This window comes from Carlito syrichta, unplaced genomic scaffold (assembly GCF_000164805.1).
Source record: "Carlito syrichta isolate Samal-C Ts95f unplaced genomic scaffold, Tarsius_syrichta-2.0.1 Scaffold304334, whole genome shotgun sequence".
NCBI lineage: Eukaryota > Metazoa > Chordata > Mammalia > Primates > Tarsiidae > Carlito > Carlito syrichta.
Genome location: NW_007248430.1, coordinates 368,987 through 385,086, shown reverse-complemented (window position 1 = coordinate 385,086; position 16,100 = coordinate 368,987). Strand labels below are relative to the sequence as shown.

The following is a 16,100-nucleotide window of genomic DNA, read 5'->3' as shown; positions in this document are numbered from 1 at the left end:
GGGAGCGGCCACTGCACTCCAGTCTGGGCGACAGAGTGAGACTCCAACTCAAAAAAAACAAAAACAAAAAACAAAAAACATATCTTCTGAAAATGTCAAAGCAGAGAGGCCGTAAGTTATAGACAATCCTCTACCAACATAAATTTTAAATGTTATCTATGTATTACATTCTTTTATTTTATTTTATTATTTATTTATTTTTTTGAGTTGGAGTCTCACTCTGTCGCCCAGACTGGAGTGCCGTGACTGCCCCCGGCCACCGCAGCCCCGACCTGCTGGGCTCCGGCGATCCTTCTGCCTCAGCCTTCCGAGTAGCCGGAACTACAGGCGCGCGCTACCACGCGCTGCTGATTTTTTGATTTTATTGTAGAGATGAGGTCTCGCCTACCCAGGTGGGTCTCGAACCCGCGGGCTCGGGCAATCCACTCACCTCAGCCTCCCAAAGGCGCGGGATTACAGGCTGAGCCACCGAGCCCGGCTTATTTTATTTTTAAATAGAAAATACACGTTAATAGTACAGGCTGGTACAGAAGCTCATGCCTGTAATCCTACCATTTTGAGAGGCTGAGACCGGTGGATTGCTTGAGCCCAGGAGTTCAAGACAAGCCTGGCCAACATAGCAGAACCTCATCTCTACAAGAATAAAAAATTTAAAAAATTAAAAAATTAGCTGGCCAGGCTGGGTGACTCAACCGATAATCCCAGCACTTTGGGAGACGGAGGCAAGTGGATTGCCTGAGCCCGCGGATTCAAGACCAGCCTGGGCAACTTGGAAAGATCTCGTCTATACAATAAATAAAAAATTAGCCAGGTGTGGTAGTTCCAGCTACTTGGAAGGCTAAGGCAGAAGGATGGCCGAGCCCAGCAGGTCGATGATGGGGTGGCTGTGAGCATGCCACTGCACTCCAGCCTGGGTGACAAAGTGAGACTCCAACTAAAAAAAAAAAAAAAAAAAATTAGCTGAGTGTGGTGGCTGCATCTGTAGCCCCAGCAACTTGAAATGCTGAGGTGTAAGGATTGCCTGAGCCCAAAAGTTCAAGGCTGCTGTGAGCTGTGATCATTGTGATCGTGCCACTGCACTCCAGCCTGGATGACAGAGTGAGACCTCAATTCCAAAAAAAAAAGGACAAAATTTAAAAATATTTAAAGATACAATGAAAACTTAAAATGCTATCTAAGTATTTCCAACAAATATTCACTTTACATGTTTCCACTAGAACATCTTAAAATTCCGTGCATCTTCTTCCATCAAATGCTCCCAAACCACTCTGAGTCCAAGCCCTACATGCAGGATTGTGTCTTAATTTCTTCTATTTTCCCTTTGTTACTAAAAATTAGGAAAAATATCTGCATGCTTTTTCCCAAAAATGGGTTTAAAAAAGATATCACAGATATATGTTTTGGCATGCTGGAGGCAAACAAAGATGGCCTTTCACTCCTTTTAAAGCATAAAAACTAGTTTTCCTTAGTGAAAGTGTTGCCACAGCTGTGGGTATTCCCTCCACTCTGCTGCATCTTCTAGTGTGTTATTTTTGGTTTATTTTCTCTGAATACTATTTTTATTATCTTCTTTTTTGGTCTCTGCTGCCTTGAAAGATGTGCTCACACCCATTATTATACATTCCAAAGAGTAAATAGAAGTTTCAAATAAACTCTAAGATCTGGAACGCCTTTGAAACCCTGACATAAAAACATGCAAATTGAAGGCATGTACCAGATACATTATGGATGTACACACATACTACATACTCCCAAACAATATGTATAGATAGATTTCCAGTTTCTGGAGGCAGTTTGAGAACATAGGTATATTAAGGTGATTACACTGAATCATCCTAGAGATTAATGTAAGATCAAGTTAGTACAAAGGGTGCCAAAAAAAGTAGGTACATTTTAAGAAAGGAAAAATCTGTATTAAAATTGTAATATTCAATAAGATGAATACAAGTCATGTTTGACTTCTACAATTATAAGAGGTGCTCAAAGTGGTTACCATCAGTTTTCAGACACTTCTGATTATGGCGAACATCTCTTACAACACGTATACATTGTTTTGGCACCCCTGATATTTCTCAGAGTGTATAATGGGGACAATCTGCATTCAAATCACCTGGAATGTGTGGTGAAAATTCAAATTCCAGAATCCCATCTCCTACTTACTGAATCCCAATTCCCAAAAGCTGGGACCTAAAAATATGTTTTCGTTTTTGTTTTTTTTTTTGAGTCGGAGTCTCACTCTGTCTCCCAGACTGGAGTGCAGTGGCCGCTCCCGGTCACCGCAGCCTCGACCTGCTGGGCTCCTGCGATCCTTCCGCCTCAGCCTTCCGAGTAGCTGGAACTACAGGCATGTGCTACCACACCTAGCTGATTTTTTAATTTATTGTAGAGATGAGGTCTCGCCAAGTTGCCCAGGCGGGTCTCGAACCCGCGGGCTCAGTCAATTCACTCACCTCGGTCTCCCAAAGCACGGGATTACAGGCTGAGCCACCGAGCCCGGCAAAATATGTATTTTTAACTCTCAGCATGATTCACATACACACTAAAGTTTCCAGATACTAGTTATAATTTAAATTGCATCTGAGGTGATTAAAAGCATTAGCATTTTTTATTAATAAAGAAGGGTGAATTAATATATTCACACAATCTAATCTCTTGATCACTTTGCTGAAAAATCACTCTACTATCTGGCATTTGGTAGACAAACGTGCTACAGGAATTCAGTGTCACATAGATACAACCTCAGGTTGGACAAGGTGAACAGCCAATAGTTTCTATGGAAAATCTAACCAAATCCACAGGAATAGTGCACTTTTCAATGTGTAACATTCTTCCAAAATATCATAGAGACAGAGGGCAGCAAAGATTATTCTGGTACTTTGCAGTCTGAAAAAAGCCATAAAAATAAAGCTAAAGATGGGGGCCTAAGAAAATCACCATGACCTAATTAGGTAGAGGGACCAAAAATAAGTTTGACGGAGACTGCTTTTTCTACTTTTTCCACTAAAAGTATTTTATTTAGTTTTACACTAAAGCTTAGAAGAAGAAAGGGAAGATCCAAAAATGTTTGCTGCTGGCATATGTATATGTATATGTATTTATGTATATTACCGAGGCTATGAAGCAGGCAGGAAAGGAAGTGGGAGACGAAGCAGAGGGAGCAAGGAGGAATGTCATTGTTAATGATGAGGGAGAAAACAAATATACTGCAGACTAAATAGAGATGCTTTTGGAAACTATCCATAAGACTAGACTAAACACAGAATTATTGGGTGTTGCTAGTTTAAAATCCATTCAAAAAGTGAAAGGAGCTTCAAGCTAAATCCTCATTTTCTGACACTAGGAAAGAATTTACTTGAGTTGTTTGTTAATACATGTATTTAAAAGGTTTTGGATCATCTAGTTATTTTTTAATATAATTAAAGTGAAATCTGAAGAATAAGCTGTTTTCTACATCACCCTTTTTGATAAAATCATATCCTGTGTCTTGCTTTTGTAAGCTAGTGTTACATTTTAGATAAGAAGAATAATTTATGTAACAGTTTAGGAATCCTCTCTGTTGTGTTTGCTATGACATATAGTCTCTCAAATAAGGTGAATCATTAATTGCCATTTGGGAAACTGTTAGCCAATGTGGAAGACAACATCATAGGTAAGTTTCATGACTTTACTCTCATGGGGATAGAGACAAAAAGTTTCAGAGAAAGAGTAAACCAATTTCCTTTCAGAATCCAAAAGAAGAGAATGTCAACATGATAGGTTTTTTTTTTTTTAATTTATCCAGAAGTAAAATATTTAGTACAAATATTTTTAATTTGAGCCAACTGTCTCACTTGAGCCAAAACTTATTCTCCAGGTTACATGTCCTTTAGATCATAGCACTGAGAAGTAGAAGCTACCTACTAGTTGTCATCAAGAAGAATCATTTATTCCCTCCAGCATCTGGTCCCTTACTTACAAAATTTTAATGCAATCCACCTAACAATACTAAAGTAAAGGCTAAATGAAGTGGTTCTGCCTAGTAAATTGCAAATCAGGATTCTTAGTCTGAAAAACATTCATTATATTTAAATTGGTTTTAATAAAAATATCAGCCGGGCATGGTTGTACATGCCTGTAATCCCAGCACTTTGAGAGGCTGAGGTAGGGGGATTGAGCCCAGGAGTTAAAGACCAGCCTGGGCAACATAGCAAAACCTCATTTCTACAAAAAAATTTTTTTTAATTTGCCAGGATGATAGGATCACCTGAGCCCAGGAGGTAGAGGCTTCTGTGAGCCGTGGGTGATAGAGCAAGACCTCAACTCAAAAAAAGTAAAATTAAATTAAATGAAAAGCATATGTGCTCTCTATAAACTTAATTGACCATGTTTCAGAGCAAGACTATTCCAACCCCAAAACAAGTGAATTCTGCTATATTAAGTCGTTTAAACTACTGTGTTCCTCCCCGTTCCTTTCTTCCTTGATTTTTTTCTCAGTCTCTGTTGAGCATCCGTGGTTCCCTGTTTTCCCCAAGACGCAATAGCAAAACAAGCATTTTCAGCTTCAGAGGTCGGGCAAAGGATATGGGATCTGAAAATGACTTTGCTGATGATGAGCACAGCACATTCGAAGACAGCGAAAGCAGGAGAGACTCACTGTTTGTGCCGCACAGACATGGAGAGCGACGCAACAGTAACGTTAGTCAGGCCAGTATGTCATCCAGGATGGTGCCAGGGCTTCCAGCCAATGGGAAGATGCACAGCACTGTGGATTGCAATGGTGTGGTTTCCTTGGTGGGTGGACCGTCAGCTCTAACGTCACCTACTGGACAACTTCAGCCAGAGGTGATAATAGATAACCTAGCTACTACTGACATTATATACCAGTTTGAAAGAATTGGGCCTGGATAGTTTAGCCTGTTATACCATTCTTCTTTCCCAAAATGAAAGTCTTAAAAATAACACATGATTAATCAAATGGAAAATAATAGAATCTTGAGAAACAATTTAATTCTATGGGACCATTAGCTTTCAAATGCTTTAGTAAAGGGCCCAAGTTTTAGAATCTGGTATGAAACACATATCCACAAATCCAGGAGGCTTACCCAATACAAAATAATAAGCACTTTGACAGTCAAATCTTTATTATAGATGTATATTCACCCATAATTGTATAATTACTTATTCACATTCTGGAAAATTCATAGTCTTAAAATTAAACATTGTAATAGCAATTTATTGATCATGGGCAGTTTCATACAACTGTTACTATTACAATGCTATTTAAACATGATTCAAATAAAATATATTGATTTCTTATAGGATGGCATGAAGAAATAATTCAAGAAATCTCAGGAAAGCACACACATTTCATTGTACATCTGTGTTTGTGCATGGAAAAAAATTGGCCCATATATGTCAATATTGTCACATAGAGCATCAAAGAAAATAATTCAGTCTTGAGACTATGTAATCATAGTATTTATTTGGGGGAAAGATGGATCTGATTGTTAATTACTGACAGAAGCTGAAAAATAATTTTTATTTGAATGATATAAAACAGTAAATGACTAGCATGTTTATGAAAAAATTCCAGGAAAATTCTAAGAGACTAATTAACATACTTCTGTAAGATAATCGTGTTAAACAATTGCAGTCAACTGGTGATTTCTTGCTAAAGAGTATCACCTGTGATAACATTTTTAAAAAGTGTTTACAACTTAACAATAATTCAATATTTGATTATTACTTGCAAATTGTTACCTAAAAAAACTGCATGTAGCACGGTTTTCCAAATAAATGCTATGCAGTATTGTATTATTCATTGAAAAGGGTGGTTTGAGCCATCAGTATTTGGTTTGCAGGGCACAACCACTGAAACGGAAATCAGAAAGAGAAGGCTAAGTTCTTACCAGATTTCGATGGAGATGCTGGAGGATTCCTCTGGAAGGCAAAGAGCCATGAGCATAGCCAGTATTCTGACCAACACAATGGAGGGTAAGATGCATGCCATGGATTAGTCAACTTTCTATGATTATGTGCTTGGTGGAACTAATTTCTCATAGAATTACTGAAGTCTCTTGCCCAAGATCAGAACTGTATAATTGACCTAAGCATATAATATATAGAGTATATTTTTATCACACTGATTACAAAAACTAATATTGGCCTTATTTCTTTTGACTTGGGTCCTTATCTTGTCTGCAGAGTGGTATTTCACCACTTGATATTACAGCAATGAGTATTTATTCTTTTTTTGGAGGTGTTGGAGTCTTGCTCTGTCGCCCAGACTGGAGTGCAGTGGCCGCTCCCGGCCACTGCAGCCTCGACCTGCTGGGCTCCGGCGATCCTTCCGCCTCAGTCTTCCAAGTAGCCGCAATTACAGGTGCACGCTACCATGCCCAGCTGATTTTTTGATTTATTGTAGAGATGAGGTCTCGCTGCCCAGGCGGGTCTCGAACCCGCGGGCTCAGGCAATCCACTCACCTCAGCCTCCCAAAGGCGCGGGATTACAGGCTGAGCCACTGAGCCCTGCGAGTATTTATTCTTATGTTACATTATCCATATGCAAAGAGACTAAATACTTCTCCCTTTTTAAGTCTTGGTCTATAGAAGCACAAGAAAGTATCTCCCTCTTTCGGGCTTTAGTCCCTTCTCCAGGCATGGAAGTGTTGATGAGGTTGGGGAGGGCTATATCAAAACTCCAACAGGGCTTCCCAAAAGAGGTCTCTCCTTCATCTTCTACATACACAACAACCATTACATTCCTCCAAATGACTGAAGACACAAATGCTTGTTGATTTTGACACACCTGAATGGGCAACAATTATTACTTCCTTATTCATGTATTAAACAGACCCCACTCCTTGAAGTTTGGAGAGATTTACACTAGTACTGCAATTTTGTAAGTCAATTCTAACTTGTCAATATGTCAATTCTAACTTGTGTTTTTAGAAAACATCAACTATATGTTGTATCATGTTCTCTTGCACTGGATATACAAACAGTCAAATAATAATTTTATAACAGGCTTTACCCATTAGAAACTAGCAATGTTTTCATATATAAGGTTAAAATTCCAAAAGATTTGAGTAAATCAAAGAAGCAGATTTGGGTCTGAAGCCATACTAAAAGGAAGGACAAACTACATTCCCATTATGTGCAAAATCAATGTTGATGTGGAAACAATAGTAGAGAGAATCCGTCATACATATTAATAAGTATCACAGCTTTAGACAGTATTCTTAAAAAGGTACTTTCAGAAGAAACAATAATTGTTTAATAAATTTAATAGTTCTATAAAACATCTTTAAATTCTATTTTGACAAATATAGTAATTTAATCAATCATAACCTGGTTTTTAGAAACAAAATATTAAATTCAAAGTGGGTTTTTTTGTATTTAAAAAGGAAAAAAAGTTGATGTACATGACATTTTCTGAAAATATTCAATGAGACTGTTTTCTCAAGTTTGTTAAGATAAGTAATAAGAACTTCTGTTTCTAAGAATAAGCATCAATTCTGTTAAATAATTCATAATCTACTAGCAACAATCATGCATTTTTATTGTTATTTACTACTCTTCCTCTTTATTGCCCCCAGAACTTGAAGAATCTAGACAGAAATGCCCACCATGCTGGTATAGATTTGCCAATGTGTTCTTGATCTGGGACTGCTGCAATGCATGGTTAAAAGTAAAGCACCTTGTGAATTTAATTGTTATGGACCCATTTGTTGATCTTGCCATCACTATTTGCATTGTCTTAAATACACTCTTTATGGCAATGGAGCACTACCCTATGACTGAGCAATTCAGTAGTGTGTTGACTGTAGGAAACCTGGTAAGTTCTTTGAAGTTTACTTATTTCCTTTTGCAGGTGTGGAAGAGATAGACCAAAATTAAAAATCCACGTGTGCTGTGTTGAACCCCCCAAAATTGCATCTCCTTTCTCATAGGAAGAAATTTCTAAAGGAATATTCCAGGAAATCTCAGAGATATGGTGTAAGAGTCAACTGATATGAATGCTGATCATTAAGGCCAATGTCTGGCTGATTGATCATGGTGTCTTTGCCACTTGTAAACTCCTCAAAATCTTTACAGTTGTTCTTGCTGGAATTATAGGTCCAGAGAAACAATGAGATCTAATTCTGTCTCCACAAACTTGCAGTTTTTAACTCACACAGCTTCTAAAGGAATCATGTCTAAAAAGAGCATAGTTGTTTCAAGCTGAATTACCTAATAAGATGCTTCAGTGATATTCATGCAAAGGAAGAAATAGTTGGTAAAAATGCATTTGTAATTTAGCCATAATTTTGGTTCACATTACTTGAGCAAGGACCCGTGTCTGTGTGTGCTGATGTTACATTTCCTCCTGAAGTCACATGAAACAACAGAAATAGATGAACAAGTTAAGAGAAAGGTTATACAGATTATTAATCAAGACCTTTCTCTTTACTAACTCAAACAAACCTGAGGCGGGGTAGTGGGGACTGACTCATGGAATGGAAGGAAAAGATAGACTACAAACCATGTAAAGGGTAATATTGCAGTTGGCCTTCAAAGCAACTTTAATCAAGGGCTTAGTTAGCCATAGCCCCAAAGTCCACTGCATCATTTGTCTGTCATAATTAGGTCAGGAAACGTTCAGTTATAGCTCACTGGTTTTACATCTTACAACCTCTACACTGGAAAAAAAGACTGGATTTCTCTTTGAGTTCCACTTTATCTCATGATAGAACTTTGGTAAAATTTGGGTCAGATGATCGCCTGTGATTTAATCAGTCTTGGCAGAGGGTGGGATCATGTGAAAATATGGCAGTCCTGAGGAAACATGTAGGGGGAATAGCAACTGCCAACAGAAGGGGGAAAGAAAATACTGGGCAGACAATTGCATACGTGTGCATCCTGATAAGTGGCCTCAATTTCTCTGCATTATTTGATTCAGTTGTATACCCACTATATTCTTTAGATTTTTTTCATTTTTGGTAGCTGTGATATTAATTTTTTTCCTGATTATTTTCTTGATCTTTCTGATCACTCCTTATCTGCTTCCTTGGTTGGACTTCTCTTCTTATGCCTAGTAAGATCATGTTTTTCACTCAATGTTTTTATATAATTAACAACTCTGGGTTGTGTGGTATATGCTATATTTCACTCCTGTATCCCACAGCTGTTACAGATCATTGCTCAAGGATTATTTTAAGTACATTATCTGAACTGAAAAATCACCTTTCCCACTATTTATTGAAAATACTATCAATCTCATAGTCTTATGTTACTTCTAGTAGTGGCCTTCCAACCTCAAAGATAGAAATATTATGGCCATTTCCCTTGCTTTTCCATTATTTCTTATATATCAATTGATACAAAGACCCAGTATTTTCTTTCCCCCCCTTCTGCTGGGAAGTATCTATTTTTAATCCTAGAACTACTATTAAAATATTTCTAGCACTCTGCACTCACTATGCCTTCACCTTGCTAAATTATTTATTGTCTATATTTGTAGTTCAACACTTTTTTATTTGGTTTTTGAGACTCATCATCTAATCTCATCTTGCCTATACCATCTTATTATCCATTGTTTTCTAACCAGCCTCTGGCAGCCCTTTCAGAACAGTCTTGTTACTGTCCCACAATGTTCCACACAAATGTTTATATGTTTATATATAGAATACTATTTCTCTGTTCATTGCTTTTACCTTCACACTTAGAGTATTCTGACTTCTCACCTCACTCAATTCATATTCTTCAAGAGCCAGTTCCAGCCTCAGCTCCTCAAGTAGGACACACAGCCCACATTGAACATTCTTCTTAATTTCTAATGCATCTATGAACAAAACATAGTTGAATAGTAAACATTTTCTGTTGTATTATTCTTAGTTTTCAAATCCATTATAAATTGGATTTATTATGGCAAAGTCCATGTCCCATTTTTCTGCTGTCCCTCCCATTGTTTATGTGGTAGTCACTCAATAAATAACTCTGGTTGTTTCCTCCTCAAAAAGCTGCTTCAGGGTAGCATGTTTTTACAAAAGACAATGAGCTTTGAAGTCAGTTGGAAGTGGGTCTGACCTCAGTGGCCAATGCTTACTAGTGACATGGCCTCTGGACAAGTCTGATAAACAATCTACATCTTTGTTTTCTATTACTGAAATAGGTGTAATAATACCCATCTCCCAGAGTTTCTGTGAAGGTCAAATGAGGCAATGTGACAACACCTAGCACTGTACCTAGCATCTAGCATGTGCTCAATAAATAGTTTCCTTCCTCTTCTATATATGCTATTAACCTCTAGGACCTTTGTTTGAAATACTGATGGAAAATATTTTTGCTCTTGTTCTTGTATTTTTCCCAGGATATTGGACAGTTAGGGAAGTTGAACAGGTGAAGGAAGATTTTGGAAATTTGCCACAGTGAAGCGGAAATTGGGGTTTTATAGAATTCCAATGTTGAAGCAGTTGAGTATGGAAGCACAGAATAAGAAAGGTTGGATTACAGAATAATCAAGTGGAAAAGCATTAGACAAAGCATTAGACAAACTAGTTCAAGTGTTAATGCTAAATATCTGTGTGGTCCTGAAAAAGTCACATAGATCCTTGGTTTTTAGCACTCTGCACTCAGATTGGGTCTGTTTTCTCAATACACATACAGACAATGAATGTATTGAATTAGATGGCTTTTTATGTTTCTCCCAGTTCTAAAATTCTATGATTCTTATGAGCAGTGACTTAAATAAACGAAGTAGGAAAGTGGGATGGAAGGCTAATAACTGATAGAATGTGATGGAACCTTCAGTAAATTCAGGCTAGTTGGGGAAACAAGACTCATCAAGATAGACAGTGTAAATGACAGAAAACAGACTTAAGTTATCTATTTCTAATGACATAAATAGAACATGTAAACTGACTGTCTCTATTGGTTAACACATCCTTACTATAATTAATAATATATAGACCAAGCATTCCATAATTTATAAAGTAAATTCTCACAGAATATCTTCTTTGATATTCATAGCAACCTTTATAATAAATATTTACAAATATAAAAATAACATATTTAATATAGATGCAGAGAGTGTGAGAGGGCATGTGCGTGTGTGTGTGTGTGTATGTGTGTGCGTGCACATGGATGCATGCGTATGGGAGATAATTTCTTATATCATGGGCACTTAGTGGACTCTGGGCCATACCATACACCAAAGATAACTGCATGGCATATTTTGTGGAGAGTCTATAATCTGCTCATTAAAGTAAATTTAGAAATTTTATGGACTAATTTTTTACTGCTCAAATTATTATATACTGCCTTATAAATGAGGCCATTGAAGTTTGGGTTGTATTGATAATAAAAATTATAAAATAGTTGTGGAATTTTCAGTCTTGACTTAGATCAATGTGCCCCTTTCTGTAATACTGTATTTGCAGTACATAAAAATTATATCACTTCCCCGTTGATTAGGTTGATCAAATTTGAGTTCCAAGAAGACCTTGAATCTCTATTGAGTTTCTCTAAGATGCTCTGTGTTTTTGTGGAGTATTTTTGTTGTTGTTTTAACCATTATAAAATCCAGGCAGGCGTCTTAGAGATATAAGAAGCAAGAAATAGTGTATCAATCATTATAGGTTAGACAAGCTCTTCATCATAACAAACATCTTCAACTAATCTGGCAATGCCAAAACTAGACTAAAATGCACCAAAAACAATCCCAATGATTTTGAGGGCCTAAAGTGAAAACACTTAAAGAGATATAGCTGTGATTTTGAATTGCAAATTATAAGCAAAAGTATTTTCAAAGATAAGTTTCATGGTGAAATTACATTTTAGATGAGTATAAGTTAAGGGTAGAGGTTTTTAAATGCAAGAGATTTAGTCATTTCAGAAAAGCTGAAATGATTACCTTATTATTTTCTATGAAAAAATACTTGTAGATCATTTTTCTGGATGGTGTCTAGCTTACTTTAAATCATATATTTTATCATCAGAGTGACTATTTCAAATAATAGTTGCTTCTAAAAGTTTTATAAAAGAAATAACATTTGTGTAAGTTAGAACTTGCTTTACATTTACCAGTGAAACTCGCTATTCAAAAAAAGAAATTCCATGGTGAGTTATTCAATAAAATGAAAAGAATATTTTTCAATGTGCATTCCACCATATATCTAGATTTTCATGTACTAGGCTTGCTTAAAATACATTTTATTTATATTTCAGTGAATGGATGACTAACTGCAGTTAAGCTATTTTTTTCTGGGATGGGTACTTCCCGTAGATATTTCTGTGATTGGAAAAATGAGGTATTGGCTGCATTTATACATTTATAAAAGTGAATCAAGGTTTATTTTAATTAATGTGATGTTTTAGAAACCCCAATAATTTTGATGATGTTACTTTGACAGAATTCTTTCCAGCTAAAGGTGGATTTATTTCGGTAAGGGATAAGCTTGACCTTACAGTTATAAAATGCAGCTTTTACCTATAGTGAATTAAGAAATTGCTTCAAAAGATTTTCTCAAAGAGTAATTTCATAACTTTTTATGTGTTAGCCTGTGGGTTTGAGTTTTAAAAAATATATTTGGGCCAGGTATGGTGGCTGAAGCCTGTAATCCCAGCACTTTGGGAGGCCGAGGCAAGAGAATTGCCTGAGCTCAGGAGTTCAAGACCAGCCTGTGTAACTTGGTGAGACCTTGTCTCTACAATAAAAAATTTTTTTAAAAGCCAGATGTGGTAGCATGTGCCTGTAGTTCCACCTACTTGGAAGGCTGAGGCAGAAGGATTGCCTGAGCCCAGCAGGTCAAGACTGGTGGCCATGAGCATGCCACTGCACTCCAGTCTGGACAACAGAGTGAGACTCCGCCTCAAATAGTAATAATAAAATGTATTTGTTTCATTGTTTCTCTTTCTATTGTAAAATGCACATTTATTTAGCTACTCGATTTATTAATCTTAATTTCAGGTATATGCATACTGAGAATGTTCTCCTGCTGGTTTCATTAAATCTGCAGTGTCTTACTCTATGAATCCATCAACCTAAATTCTGAGGCATGCATCCAGAGATCATGATTATAAACCATTTGTGGCAAACTCACTCTTGTTTCAGGAATGTTTATAAAATTATAGAACTAAGATGGTGTCCCTCAAAAAAACATACAAAATTGTGAACAAAATGTGGTTTTTACTAAATTAATGCCTAATAACTTCCAATAATATGTGAATTTGTTCCTGATACGATAACAATCCAAAAATAAATTTGGTTGGATTATGATAGAAGTACAGTATACCACAAAGAGAAATAATTCTTTAGCCATTATTCAGTATTAGATTTAAAATGTAGACAATTCCTATTTTTCCTGGAAACTCAACAGATTCGTTAAATAAGATAAATTCACTTAAAAAAAATTTCCTGGGGAAAAAATTTTAAACTTGAATTAGTCACATTTTCTCAAATTATATTTTAGATAATTTTACTCATGACTGTTTAATGTCCTTTATAAATTCTTACAGCATCAAAGATTTTTAATGCTTTTAAAGTAGTACTGACCTCTCTTTTACTTTAGGTCTTCACTGGGATTTTCACAGCAGAAATGGTTCTCAAGATCATTGCAATGGACCCCTATTATTATTTCCAAGAGGGATGGAATATCTTTGATGGAATTATTGTCAGCCTCAGTTTAATGGAGCTTGGTCTGTCAAATGTAGACGGACTATCTGTACTGCGATCATTCAGACTGGTATCTGTGTAGACTATGTTTATAACCTGTCTCCTACTGGTATAGCCTTTATTTTAAAATTGAATCAGTGGATATTTATATAATTATTAATTTTAATGACATTTAAAATTTACATTTGTATATAACCTAAGAAAATATATATACATTCTTTTCAAAGGTAAATGCAAGCTGTCTTCTTTCCTTTCTTTCTTTCTTTTTTTTGAGCCAGAGTCTCACTCTGCCGCCCAGGCTGGAGTGCAGTGGCATGCTCACAGCTACCCCAGCATTGACCGGCTGGGCTCCAGCGATCCTTCCACCTCACCCTTCCAAGTAGCTGGAACTATAGGCGTGTGCTACCATGAATGGCTAATTTTTTGATTTTTATTATAAAGACAAAGTCTCACTATGTTGCCCGGGCTGGTCTCGAACCCGTGGGTTCAGGCAGCCCTTTTGCCTCGGCCTCCCAAAGTGCTGGGATTACAGGCTTGAGCCATCATGCCTGGCATAAACTCTTTTCTAAAGATGATAAAAGTAGTTGAAATTCTTCACACTTGTAATGACTAGATAGGTAGAGTATATTAAAAAACACAGGTGCTTTCTAAAATTATGTTTGAAATTTATGAAATTTTTTGGCTTTACAGTCTGTAAAGCAATGCAGATGAAAACTTTTGGCCCCAATTAATCTTAGCATTTTATCAACTTTACTTATATTTGTGGGGACTACTTTAAAGCAACATATGGGAAAATATTTGATGTTATTAGCATATTAAACAATTGTATAATAAACTTTTTTGAATTATACAAAAAATTTTATTTAAAAATATGTAAAAATTATTATTGGAAATTAAGTAAAATGTGTATATTTTCCAATTGAAAGGAAACTTTTCTATACATTTTATCAAATTAGTTTATTTCAATTTTATTTTATAATAGCCCATTGAAATATGTAATTTATACTTTTAATATTTATTTTTACTCTCTAAAATAGAACCTAAAGGTGACATTAGCTTGCTAAAATTTAAAATGTCCCTAATTAAAATATTAATTTGTTTTCATGGATATATCTTCTGATGAATCAGATATGTTTTATTAATTACTTTGGAAATGTTTTATCATTTTTATCTTTGCATTTAAATTACTTATGAACTGATTTACAATTCCAATATTATTAGCACTACTTTCTTGCATTTGTAATTGAATTAGTTTAGCACGATTTGAGTTTTTACATGCATTAGGCATAGTTCTACAATATTGCACACTGATAAAATAATGCCTAATTTCTAAAATTTTCATTACAACTAAGTATATCTTTTCACTTGATTACAGCTTCGAGTTTTCAAGCTGGCAAAATCCTGGCCCACACTAAATATGCTAATCAAGATCATTGGCAATTCTGTGGGTGCTCTTGGGAACCTCACATTGGTGTTGGCCATCATCGTGTTCATTTTTGCGGTGGTTGGCATGCAGCTCTTTGGTAAGAGCTACAAAGAATGTGTCTGCAAGATCTCCAGTGACTGTGAACTCCCACGCTGGCACATGAACGACTTCTTCCATTCCTTCCTGATTGTCTTCCGAGTGCTGTGTGGAGAGTGGATAGAGACCATGTGGGATTGTATGGAGGTCGCTGGCCAAACCATGTGCCTTATTGTTTTCATGTTGGTCATGGTGATTGGAAACCTAGTGGTACGTATGTATTAAAAATGCTCATAAATTATAACAAGATTAAATAGTATAGCTAGGAAGGTGGACTGCCATGGTATCATTTATCTCTGGTTTTATAGCAAATAACTTAGACTCAAATCCCCCTACTAGAATTCTGAGTAAGCAAGTAACTTAACTTCTCTGAGGCTCAGTTTCCCCATTTAAGACACAGAATAATAACAAAATTAAAATCATATGGCTGATGTGAGGATTAAAAGAAGCATATCTATGAATTTTAGGGAACATAAATATTAGATTTTCCTTTCTTCTTCAAAGAAAATATCTTTTTATTTCCAAGACTAATTCTATCTTAATATTATTTTGATAAGATAATCATCTCTACTAAATCTAAAAATGCATCTATTTCATATTGAAATTGCTTTTTACATGTTCATAGTTCATGTTTGCTTACTGTGGAGCATAGACTGCATACAACCAAATTACAAAGACATATTTCAATGAAGTATATCATTATGTTTTAGCTAATGTAAATGCATACTTTGTATATTTATGTGTTTAATGCTTAAATTTCTCAATAATGTATGGGCAACGCATTTCTTTATGATATATTGGTCCTTTCCTTTGTGGGATACATTTCAAATAAAATTGTTTAAAAGAATGCTAGTGAGAGCCAGGTCTGGTGTCTATAATCTCAACTTTTGGGAGTCTGAGGCAGGAGGTTTGCTTGAGTCCAGGAGTTTGAGACCAGCCTGGGCA

At 36.0% G+C, this 16,100-nt stretch overlaps 1 protein-coding gene across 1 annotated transcript in view; it reads left to right on the top strand.

Annotated features, from left to right (window-relative positions):
• Positions 1-16,100, top strand: part of SCN3A (sodium voltage-gated channel alpha subunit 3) — a 105,535-nt gene that overhangs the window by 42,687 nt on the left and 46,748 nt on the right. The window contains exons 13-17 of the mRNA XM_021713179.1: positions 4,474-4,821; positions 5,841-5,973; positions 7,578-7,816; positions 13,530-13,703; positions 15,009-15,365. Of these exons, the coding sequence (XP_021568854.1) occupies positions 4,474-4,821; positions 5,841-5,973; positions 7,578-7,816; positions 13,530-13,703; positions 15,009-15,365 (1,251 nt within the window). The remainder of the gene's footprint in view (positions 1-4,473; positions 4,822-5,840; positions 5,974-7,577; positions 7,817-13,529; positions 13,704-15,008; positions 15,366-16,100) is intronic.